This window comes from Apteryx mantelli, chromosome 6 (genome assembly GCF_036417845.1).
Source record: "Apteryx mantelli isolate bAptMan1 chromosome 6, bAptMan1.hap1, whole genome shotgun sequence".
Classification (NCBI taxonomy): domain Eukaryota; kingdom Metazoa; phylum Chordata; class Aves; order Apterygiformes; family Apterygidae; genus Apteryx; species Apteryx mantelli.
Window position 1 is genome coordinate 44116342 of NC_089983.1, and position 12101 is coordinate 44128442.

At 41.9% G+C, this 12101-nt stretch overlaps 1 protein-coding gene across 1 annotated transcript in view; it reads left to right on the plus strand.

Moving 5' to 3' along the window:
• THSD7B (thrombospondin type 1 domain containing 7B) overlaps positions 1-12101 on the plus strand; it is a 219498-nt gene that overhangs the window by 176170 nt on the left and 31227 nt on the right. The window contains exons 15-16 of the mRNA XM_067298639.1: positions 7612-7745; positions 8474-8627. Coding sequence (XP_067154740.1) covers positions 7612-7745; positions 8474-8627 — 288 coding nt within the window. The remainder of the gene's footprint in view (positions 1-7611; positions 7746-8473; positions 8628-12101) is intronic.

The following is a 12101-nucleotide window of genomic DNA, read 5'->3' on the forward strand; positions in this document are numbered from 1 at the left end:
GCATAACAGATTCATCCAGAGAGGTGCCACATTCATTTGTTGCTCCTGAAACTATCCTTCAGCTTCAGTAAAATGTGCTGTTTCAAAAACAGGACATGCATTTATTTATATCAGCTTAAATTTGCTATGCTTGCCGTTCTCTGTGTCAGGGAGAAAGCAGCAGCTACAGTATCTAGAGCTTCTGGAATCAGCAAAAAAGCTCACCAGAGCTCTCCCTAATGACTTGCTGCCTTCGTTTAGGCCTGCGTATTTGACAACAGAGTGAAATGGTATTTGGACCTATCTGTGGTCTAGATTCAATATTTTCCTGATAGTGAAGCAACATAATTGGAAAAGTAAAACAAAAAGCCGAGCCCTCGGAACTGGTGATTTGTAATTTTGTTAGCATATCCCTGATTCACACTTTAAAATTTCCATTTCCTAGTATAATTCTAAGACAAAATTGTCCTGCTTAAATATTTCAGGTGGGAATACCTTGTATCTGGGAAATATCTGTGTTCGACTCCTCAAAGGGTGAGGAATGTAGTTACAATAAACCCTTGGGTGCAGTTTTTTGTTTACCAGTCTTCTCATTTACTGCCTTATTAGTCATGCAATAAATACCAAAACCACTGTTGTTTTCAGACTTGCCCGTATCCTACAGTAAGTTCATGCAGCATCAGAGGCGTCGTCCTTCCCGCGGCTGCCGACTCGCTTTTGGGCCTCTAACTTCTGCTGCTAGTTAGAGGGGTGGAATTTATTGAAATGAACAATAGAGAATATTTTTTCCCATGTTTTTTCACATTTAATTACACCGACTTCTTTCTTTAATCTCCAGTGAAGGATGCTCGTGCTTTACCATATTACAACTCAGTATTTTTAATGCCTGCACCAAATTTACAGAAAATAAGGGCACTTAGCACTAGTAAGTACGAATTAATAAGCCCTACCGAGCGACACGTTAGTTCTGTAAGTGTTAGCTGTAATGGCTGTGGTTCTGCAGAGCTCACTTCAATTAACTTTTTAAACAAGACGTTTTCCATTCATTGCACTTACAAATTTGAAAAACACAAGTATCCGTCTTTGCATATTTAGTTATCCATTAGAAGAAAATAAGAGATTTGCTAGGAGACTGGTGCTTTTAAAGTCCAACAAAAAGACTAGTTACGGTAAAAGCATCTAAAGAACGTGGTGAGTCGATGTTGAGCATCCAGGTGTCTTTGTGTCAAGGATATACTGTTGCTTTCCTAATTTCTCCTCTTTTCTGTTTTCTTACTGTGAAGCCAGAATTTTACACTGTAGCGTTAGATCTGCTTCCTTTTCTAATGGCATCATCCTGAAATGTCTTCATCTAAACTTTTCAGTATCTGATTTTAAGCCGCGATGTCGTTGCGTTTGTGCAAGATCGAGGGTATTTCCAGATTCAGTGCCCTGCTCCCTGAGGGCTCCCTCCAGCCTGTAATAAATCGCTTAATTCTTCATCCTCAGTTTTCTCATATGTAAATTGGGATTAAAGTTGAGCTGTTTTGAGGGTTGGGTTATAAATAGGTAATCAAGAGCTAGGGAAACTTCAGAGAATTTGTAATTGTTCTTACCCTTCCTACTCACAGAAGAGCTTTCTTTTTTGGCAATATTTTGAAACCTGTCACCAGGGCTAGTCATTTAGAGTGATTTTTGAAGCGTCTGTTCCTGTGTTTCTGGGCTTCAGTACTGCCCAGCGGACAGAGACTGGGAATGTATATTTGTGTCCTCCTGTGTTATGATAGGAACAATTGTTGCCCTGACTCTCAATTCATACGTTGTGCTTAGACATTAGAATAAAATTGATCCCATCTTTTTCTCAGCTGGAAAGTTTTAGCCAATTCGAGGTTTTCTCTGAACTTGGTTCAACACCAGTGAAGGCTTTCATAACCCTATCAAAGTTCTAATTGATTTTCTATTTTCCTTACCACGAAGGAGGTCAAAAATAGTAACCCCCTTTTGATTTAGGTATAAATGAAAACTAAATGTGCTGAGTTTGTTTCACTAAGATTTGTGCAATTATATTATCTGCTAGAGGCATGAAAAAATCCAGGAGTTCCAATATTTTCACAAATCTTATCACATGCTGACCTATTCAAAAATTTCCACCATAAATCATTCTAAAACAATATCTTTTAACTTTGATGACTAGAGTCCAAATACCTTAAAAAAAAAAGTATTCATCTCTGAAACAACTGCTTGCAAAACCCTAAAAAATTAATTGTTCAATCAGTTTTAATACTGATGAGCAGTTAGTATGTTTGTAGCAATTGTGATCAATACATAAACTACAGTGAAATAAAATCAATTTTATTTTAAAGAGCATTATTTAATGTTGAAATTTTAATGAGGTTATTTCTGTGATGCAGTATTTGTTCATATAGAAGTACTTGTGCTTCAGATACATAGTAAATTTTGTAAAGCTTTTAAATGCATGCTTAGCTCTACCAAATCAATTAAACATGTACTTAAGTAATTACCAAAGTAAGTACTCCATTTTGAATTCAGTTTTCAAGAATTGAATAAAAGAAATTTATTATCAGAAAATGCATGTGTTGGAATAAACGGAATGCAAATGCAGTATTAGGTAGAGCATTACAAGAATTATTCACTTAATAGAAGGGTAGAACAGCACCTAACAACCAAAAAAGAGATTTGGACTAACTGGATGGAGTCAAGGCAGAAGTCAAACCTGCAGGTAATCACGGTGTAACTGGATCCTCGCTATCTATCTCCCACACCTGCGATGGACAGACTTGAGTGCAGCCGTATTTCGCGACGTGCTCTAGACCCAGTCATGCTGGGCTGCTTTCAGGGGAAGTGCTGGCTATAGCCCAGCTTTCAAAAGTCGTGGACATAAGCTGTGAGAGGAGCAGAGGGCCATTTTTGCACGGTGAGATCCCACCGCTGCTGCCTCTTGACATCCAAATATGCAAGAAAGATGGAAGTGGGTGTGCAAAAGCATTAAAAGTGGACAAACTGCTGGCAAGTCTCAGTAGAAGTGTTTTAATATCTAAGCTTGAATTTCTTTTCCAACAAGCATCTTTGCTCTCTTTTTGGCATATACAGCGCTTTGGAGTTATTCATGGTGGTCTCCATAGTTTAGAAGTAGGTTGTTATTTCTTTGGTTCTGGTTGTTTCAATGTATTCAGTCTAATGTAACCTTGGTATAAGGGCAGTGATGTGAAATGAACTTATGTTAGAAATGAATTTAGCCCATTTTTATTAGAAATGAATAGCACAGAGTTTGTCCTTAGGGTCTCAGGCAATGACTACAGTGATCTGTTTGGTTGTTCTAATATAATAAGCAGATATTGACTTTAGTTGAGGTGAACACCAAGATTTACTGACTTGAAAGCTAAAATATCGACTGAGGGAAAGCCAGAGTCAATATTTACCTTGAGGGACAATAAATCTTGATGTTCACTGAAATATGATGTCACTGTGATTTTCAGAAGTGTTGAACACCCGCGGTTCTAGTTTAAGTGCAGGTGCTCATCAGAAAACCTGAACATCTACCTGGAGCATAGCTATGAATTTCTTCTAATGAGTCAGGTCAGTTGAGCAAGTGCACTTGTTGTTATATGTCTTCTAGAAGGTTAGTGTTGTTCCTGACCTACGTGTGAATAAATAAATTGCAGAATGTTATGCATCACATGAAAGCTTTCTGGTGGTTAGATATTTGGGCTTTTCACTAAAATGTAAGTATCAGCTATTAAAGAGAAAATAAATAGATTAGTGTTTGTATATCTTGTTTAAGTAACTTAACATGAAGATACCTTAGCAAGGACTCTGAGTTTACACTGGAGTGAACGGGAGCTGTCTTCTTTTTTAGGACAAACCTATAGCAGGTTTGTCTCTTAAAAAATAGCTTTTGTCTTTCTTTCCTTTACTTAGGACTGGACCCATCAACTTGATTTTAGGATTCAGACATTAATGTACTCCAGATTAATTGTGGTTCTAACTCAGAATATTTCTATTTCAGTTCAAAAAGGTCCTATTTGTTCCAATCTAAATTTAATTCTTTGTCCTTTCTTCATTCTTCAAAATGTTATTAGTATTTGCAGAAGATTTACGGTCTTTCCGTGTGAGCTACAAAGACTAGGAGTGATACAGTGGTCCCGTGAAAGTCCATGGTAAAACTCCCAGTGGCTTCAGCCAGGCATGATGTCACCCCTTAGGAACAGGCATATTTATGGTATCCTGCATCATCTAGCCCAAGAAACAGCATGGGAATATATATAAAAATTAAGGAAAGCAGTTGATTTTCTAAGGTGCTAAAAGTGTCTTGACTGTGTTTATTTCTTGAAAGCATTATGAGGTGCTAAGATGAGGTGCTAAGTCCCGTGAGGAATAGGGCCAGGCTGGCCTCTGGAGGCACTAAGGTCTGCAGCTCTGCAGAGATCAGGCGTCATGAGTTTACAGCACTTTCCTACCTCCTGAGCAGCACAGAAGAGCTGTAATGGGGCCCGCTATCCAACCTGTCATCTTCTTCAGTTTGCGTGGGATGGCGTGGTCTGAAGGATTTTATAAATATGCTGTCATTGAAGACGTTTAGGGAGGGTTGAATGTTAAGCAGGTTATTTTCAAAGGCACTGTTGCCTTTGTGCAGTTTGTGCTTGGGCCGAGAACTGGACGAGAGGCTTCGTTACCTGCTGTGGGGAGCGGGCAGGCGGCACGTGGTGGGGACCGCGCCGGGAGAACGCGGGGCGCGGATCTGACCTGTGGCTCAGTCACGCTCCACGTCGCCCGGCAGGGGCTGGGGGGCCCTTTTGCAGCCCTCTCCGGGCTGAGGTGTGCGGTTGCCTGGCTTGGGTGAGGAGCGTGGACACCACGGCATGCTCCAGCACGTATCCGTGTCCCGACAGGGCGCTGCTGCAGACCTGGGAGAGGGGAAGCACTCCCAGCTCCCCCTGCTTGGAGGTGCCCAAAGAACAGCAAGGCTTAGCCAAAATCTGTTGAAAATGCAAAACCAAGAGCATCATCTGTTTGACCTTCTTAAGCAACATAGCTGTTAGTAAAAGATATGAATGAAAGGCTTTAAGGCTCTGTAAAAAAAGAGGAACAAGAACTGGTTGGAAACAAATGATGGCTAGCCAGGAGAGAGAAATGGGAGGAAAACACCGTGGGGCAGAAGAGAGGAACGCGTGCCAGATCACCAGATTTTTTAAAGGCAAAGACAGAGTCACAAATTATATTCACAGCTTCTAAACAGATGAAAAATGCACATCCACACAGAGTTTCACTGATGGAAATTCGGCATCTGTTTCCGACTCCCATTTAAAGCAGAGCTTACCAGTATTTGCACTAGAGGAAATTGCCTGTCCCAGTGACACGTGGTAGCTATTGATGCCTTTCGGGTGTCTTCAAAGTAGCGGCAGAGATGGCTTTGCTTGGTCTTGAAATGGGGCAGAGGTGAGAGGTGGTTCAAAAAGGTGATGTGGCTTATTTGTAACGATTATCTTCCTGGCTTTTTGACTGCTAGCATAAGCAGGGAATCGTGACCAAATTCTAAGTAATGACCGAGACAGTAGCATAATATCGCTCCGGTACGCTCTCAGTGCAAGGCACGCTGAGCAGGAGCTGCAGGGTTTGAGTCCGGTGTTGAAAACCGTGCTGCGTGCCACCTTGCACGCCGGCGTGCCCTCTGCACCTTACCCAAGGCAGCGGGGACGTCAGAGGAGACGTGCTGGTGAAGTTGCCATGTAATAATACGGGCTTTACACGATTAGGCAGTAGAATACGAATGCTGTGTTAGCAGCTGTATTATTGCTGTCCTGCCTGCTTCAGACAGAGAGCGTTTGAGGTATTGCTTCGCTTCACTTGCGTTTGCGTAATTGCTTGTGGATGTGGTCTCCGTCTTGTCCTCGCGTTTTCTCTGCTAGATTTTAGTGCGTTGGCACTGTGTCCCTCCCCGAATCCTGCCTGCTCTCTGGAGCAGGAAGGTGTCCCGCTAGGTAAATACTGCACAGTGTTTTGACCCCCGAAACGCAGTTGTGGTGAACTCCTGATATTAGCGCTCTGCTTCTTCTGGATGTGCACCCCCAATGGTGTGGCCTCGGGAGGCTCAGAGAGGGCTACAGAGTTAATCCGGATGCGTTTGGGATCCATTAGCTAAAAAGCAAGTCCTTTCTCTCTCTGTGTAATATTAGTGAGCTTGGCTGCACAGCTAACGAGCGGGGCCACTTGATCAGTCTGGGAAACTTGGGCCCTACTTATATCCTGTAGAGATACCTGCGGGTCGGATAGGTAGACCCATAGACCAGTGCCTCGGTGTGAAGAAACCATTAGCTCGTGGTGGCTGCGTGATGGGCGGTAGGGTCTTTGCAAGACCTTGGCGCGGGCGCAGCTGGAGCACGAGAGCCCCCTCTCCGCTGCAGTGGGACGCCCCTCGCGCGGTGGCGTTGCGTGGGGAGCTTGCTGCCTCGCAGACTGTGGCTGCACGGGTTTCCTCCTTCTGCATGTTCTCATGGTGTTTGTGCACAGGCCCTGAGGAAGGATTTGTGCTCATCAGCAGCCTACGCATGAAAAAAGAGATGTCCCTGCCACCGAACCCCGATGCTGCTGCTGTGTCCTGCAGCCCCATAAGGATCTGACTTTTTTTGCTTCCTTAGCTGACTCCCATTTTTAGTCGTGTGCTTTATTGCTGGTGGCTTAGCCCCTTGGCCCACGCTGTGGTCTGCGCTGATTCTTTGTGGTGGTCCGTCCCTCGCCCCCGAGCAGAGCCGCTGCCACGGCCGGGAAGGCGGTGGCGTGTGGAAAGCGCTCTCGTAGGTGCACGGTGCGTTTTTTCAGTGCAGCGCATTGTGCTTCATAAAGAGCAATGGAGAGCATTGTATCTTCACATCGGCTTCTGCAGACCAGCTGGATTCAAAATAAATAACTTTTATTTGTTTCTGTAACAAAACTATCGATGGATTCATTAGTTTAAACATAAAAACCTGCTAATGTAACATTTCTCAGTGTGTTGCTTCTAACGGCTTGAATATCTGTCACCTTTTAAGATTGCTTATCAAGCTTTGGGCTGTATTTTTCTCTCTACGTAGATACTATAGTTCAGGTGAATATACAATACTGTCTGCCTGGGAGATGTGTTGGAGATAAGGCACTTCCAGGGAAAAAGCATTTATAGGTTTTGTACATAAAAATGAAATTTGTAGGATGCATAAAATTTCATTCTTTTGCAGTAAATGACTTAAATGAATATGTTAAAAGCAAAGGTAAATGACCACTAATTTTAAGTTTGTACCTTATGGAACATGAAAGGATTCAATACACGCAGTCCTGGTGAATGATACGTGATAGATTATTGTGCGAGCGCTCTGAGCAAATGAAATTGTAATGGAATTTTGTTTTGGCTCTAGAAAATAGCTGTTATTTATTCTGTTTCCTGAGATGCTGCATGCATACCACTGTTTATTATACACTTAAAAATCCCTTGGCAAGTCAATAATGCATAAATGAACTTAAGGATATTACAGTACTCTTAGCATAAGGAACATAAGCCAGGCTATTTTTCATTGTACTCTCTTCTGGTTTGTGTGAGTCTTTTCTGTGGAGATGCTAACCTGGATAGTTCAAATGAGTAGTTCTGATTCTTCTCCCTGGCAGGTGCATGAGGCAGTCCCATGTTACAGCGAGTGCAATCAGTATGCTTGGGCAGTAGAAGCGTGGTCTCCGTGCAAAATCAGCAGCGAACAAAATTCCCTCCACTGTGGAGAAGGAATACAAACGAGAAAAGTCAGGTGCGTGAAGACAAAAGAGGAGTTACTTCAAATTAAAAAGAGCTAAAGCATATTTGTGTAAAGATGAAGTTACTGGCCAAGTGACAGGATGTTGTTGAGTGCTATATATTTCAAACGGAAAGAAGGATGCGTTTATGTGAAGTGGTTCACAGGAAAAGCATCTCAGAGATGCAGCCTTGTGTTATAATCAAGACTTGTTTGAGGAAGAAGGCATGATCCCTAAATTAGAATTCTTCCACTAAATGCCACGTACATGAAAAGCCTCCTGAGCAGCAACCCCCCCCGCCCGCTGATTTGCTAGTATTTCCCCAAATACTCGCACTGGAGTGGCATTCATTATTAGTAAGTATTCATTTTCCAGGCATGGGGAAATGCTGAGTTATTTCCAAATGTTATGATGTTACTAGGAGGAACACAAACCTTTCTTCCTGCTGGTTGTCATTTGCTATTCGCTCATCTGCCATCCAGCTGAAATGAAAAGCATGTGGTATGAAGCTCAATGTTTGTTTGAAGTATTTCTTGAATAACTGTGAGTAACAAAAACATACATCGTGTGTGTAATCATTTGCATTATTAATGCAATTAATTCCATGTTTTGACCAGTTGTACTGCATAGAACTAATGTTTTATATGTAGTGTCTTATTTGGAGTCGGGCAGACCTGTTCGTCTTCATCACTTCTATGATAAGCTGATGACCATCATGTGAAAAATTCTGTTTTCTGTGTAGATGTGTAAACACCGCTGAGGAACAGGAAGGCGAGACAGTACCCAGTGCCCTGTGTAACCCGTCTGAAATCCCAGAAGAAATTCAGAAGTGTAGCTTGTATTGCCCCAGCGAGTGTGCAGTGTCCGACTGGGGACAGTGGAGCAGGTGCCCACAGGTGAGCTCACCTAGTTGTGCTTCCTAGGGGGATGTTTCTCACACTTCTTGCTTCTTACTGCCCTCGAACCATTTTATAATACAGCTATTTTCTTACAACAAAGTAAATGATTTTCCAAGGGAATTCAAGCTTAATGGACTCTACAGCCAGCATGGTTGAATCTGGAGAGTTTGATCTTTCTACAGCTCCAAAGAAAGAGCTATAAAAAATTATTAAAACACATTGCTATTACTGTGACAGTTGATTCAACCCATCCTTCCATGTAGTCTACAGGAAGGGACCCAAGGAAGTACAATGGGTGAAGGGATTGGTATTTTAGTTACGGTAAAAGCTGTCCATGTTAAGGAACACTCCCAAGGGAGTGCTCTGCCAAAGATGCACGACTCCTATAACAACCTTTTGGTAAACCATGGTGGTGTCACTCCTCTAGATGGGTCTTAGGCCTGAGAGGATGACTGCTCTCCCTTCTCAAAAAGCAGTATTTTTGTCTAGTCTCTCCTCCTAAAAACCTTGAAAGCAGATTTGGGGCAACAGCAACAGAAGGACATGGCAGCAAAATACCCAAACAATTTGTCATGTCAGAAATACTCACAACGCTGTGCATTATGCAGGGATGCAAGCCACTGCCAAATGCCCTGTATTTTTCTAAGTGGTCAAGATGGAAAGAAGTGGCAGATTCTGTCTCGTGAAAACTCTCAGGCTTCAAAGCGTGTAATTTAAAGCCTATTGTTTCTCTCTGATCAGTGTTGAAATAGTTGCCAGGTTTAATGTAAGGAGTTTTGTAATACACTTGCTTGATGTATTTAAGTGATGAACATATATTCATTGCCCTTATGTTAAAAGCCCATTATCAAAAGTCTGAACGGCTGTTGGACAGGAATTTATACTATTGCTGACACAGATAATTTCCTTCCATAATATTTTGTGTAGCGTATTAATATACTCAGTAAGAACATGTCAGATAATATCATTTCCTGTATTTACCTCCTCCTGAGCAGCCTAGTTTTGATGAAGTATAACACTCCTGAAACCAGTATAAATGCTTAGATACCTTTCAAAGTCCCACAGCGGTAGGACTGTTTCTTTGCCATTGACTTTTTTCAGAAATAGATTTTCTTCATTTTGCATGCAGCAAGCTAATGCTGATACCCTCAAGGCCACTGCGTGTTTTTCAGGTGTCTTAGCGGCAGTCAGTTGGTCATGAAGCACTGCCTAATCCTTTAAGCATCCTAGTATCCTTAAGACATCCTGAGTTTTTGCCTGAAGACTCCTTTTTGGCTGTGGTGAAGCCTCCAGGGCCCACGGTTGCACAAAAGGGATGCCTAAAATGTTGTGGGCGGCTGCCCCGTTGGGCAGCGTAGCTCTTGGCAGTTGCAGTGCCGAGTGCCACGGTTCCTGTGCCTCCCTGCGCATCCTTTTGCCACCGTAGCTGTTAACTCACAAGTGTTAGGGCGCCTGCATGCCAATGCAATTAGCTGAACAATATGTTTTCACAAGCTGTTCTACAACGCTTTGTTGGGAAACGGAGATGACTGCGTGCTGCTAGAGCATGTGTTTAAATAGTTCTGTCCCGACACTAAACAATAAACAGCTTTAGGTTTAATGGAAAATAAAAGCCCCTCTTTGAAGAGTTTACAGCAGTGCTGTCTGACTTTTACAGCTGCATGGGCCGTCCGTGTTCCTTCAGTTTTAAGAGAGAACCACGCGGCACAGTCCCTCGCAGGCTGCACCCGCGCTACACATCTAAGGCGAGCACTGGATTTGCTCTATGCGCAGAGCGACCCTACCAGGAAGGTGGACTGTGTTCGTTCTGTGCATGTGTCTGGATATGACGGAGCAGGGGTGGAAGGCAAGACGGTGGCCAGAGGGAGGCATTACCCCCACCAGGACAATTAATGCAACCCTCAGCCTCCCGAGCTGCTGCTGGGAAAGGTGGTCACGGAGGATGGCCGCAAACTAATCGGTGGAGTCAGTGAAGTCGGTGGAGTCGATGAAGTCAATTATCCAAAAGCACAACCATAAGTTTGCATACATAGAACCTCTTTTGCATACGTAGAACCTCTTGCTTATTAGCACTGCCTGTTTAATTTTGTTTGAGGGAAATTTGTGCAGTAGCTGGTATACTCCTGTGGGGTTTCTGACGTATGGCAAACTGGAACAAAATGTCCGTTTTCAAAATGAGGCTGTAGAAAACACTTTTTTGTATATTCACTGCAAATCCATTTTCTGAGCATGACTCCTTTTGCTTCCCTAAGTAACCTGAAAATTTTGAATGGTCACATTATACCAAGAAGAAAAAGGAAAATCCTTCATCCTGTTTGCTCTCTTTCAAGCACATTTACATATCATATCAAAATAGTTGGCACTCTCTTAGTGATAGTTCTCTTGTAAGGCAGACCAGCAAAGAATATTCTGAGACATCTTCCCCGATCTCTAGTCACTTCTGGCTTACTTGAGATAAAGAGGATTTATGAAACTTGACAAATTCTTGCCCATAAGAAACAAGCAACCGCAATTTCACCACAGTTTCACCATCATCTTTGACCGAGTAGCTCTTTAATTTGATATATTTGCCTAGGATTTTGGTCATGTGAGAGTTCCTCTCCAGTCACTTTGGTGTTCTGCTCATATTTTATAGAGTTGGTAATAAATTCATCCTGATAGCAGAATAACAAAGTCTTAGCAGCCAAACATAAAAAGGCCTTTTAGATTATCTAGTTTACCCTTTGTCAATATGTCATTGTGTCCTGGATACTTTTTAGGGTATTATTCAATTTTTTCTTGTAACAATACTCATTCCAATTGAATATTCAACATTCAGCATTGTAAATGATCTTGAATCTTACTGAAATCAATGAGTCATAAGGGCAGCCAGTGCTCTGTCAATACTTTCTTCGATACTTCTTTCTGCACAAATATGCACTGTTTATAATGTTTCTTTTACTTTTTTCTGGCTACATTTCCCTTTTGCTTTTAAATATTGGTCTTTCTAGAGTCTTCTTTTTAAGTTTCAGATATCTCCAGAATTCCTTTCTGTGTATTTTCCAGCTGAATTTCTATTTTTGCGTCTCGATTATACAAAGATACACACAAAGATATATTTTAATACAAAATTACACAAAGATAAATTTAAAATTTTCTCTAATTGCACTTTGTTGTGATCCAGAAATGCATCTGCCTGAAATATAATACCTGAAGGTTACTTTTTGAGGTTCTGTCTCTTTATTGGAGTCAAGACGTTCATAATTACTGACTTAAAGCTTCCCTATTACTTTCACATTCCCTGTTGTAAGAAGTAAATTCAAAATGGTTTTCCCTCTGATTGCAGATGATTTTTTGGCTCATAAAGTTTTCTTCTTTGTAGCTAAGTAACATCCATGTAGCTTAAGTATCCAGGCTTTAAAGCTATTTAAAATAACAGTTTGAAGCTTGCTAGTTAGAAAAAAAAAAAGCCATGAGAAAATCAGATCAACT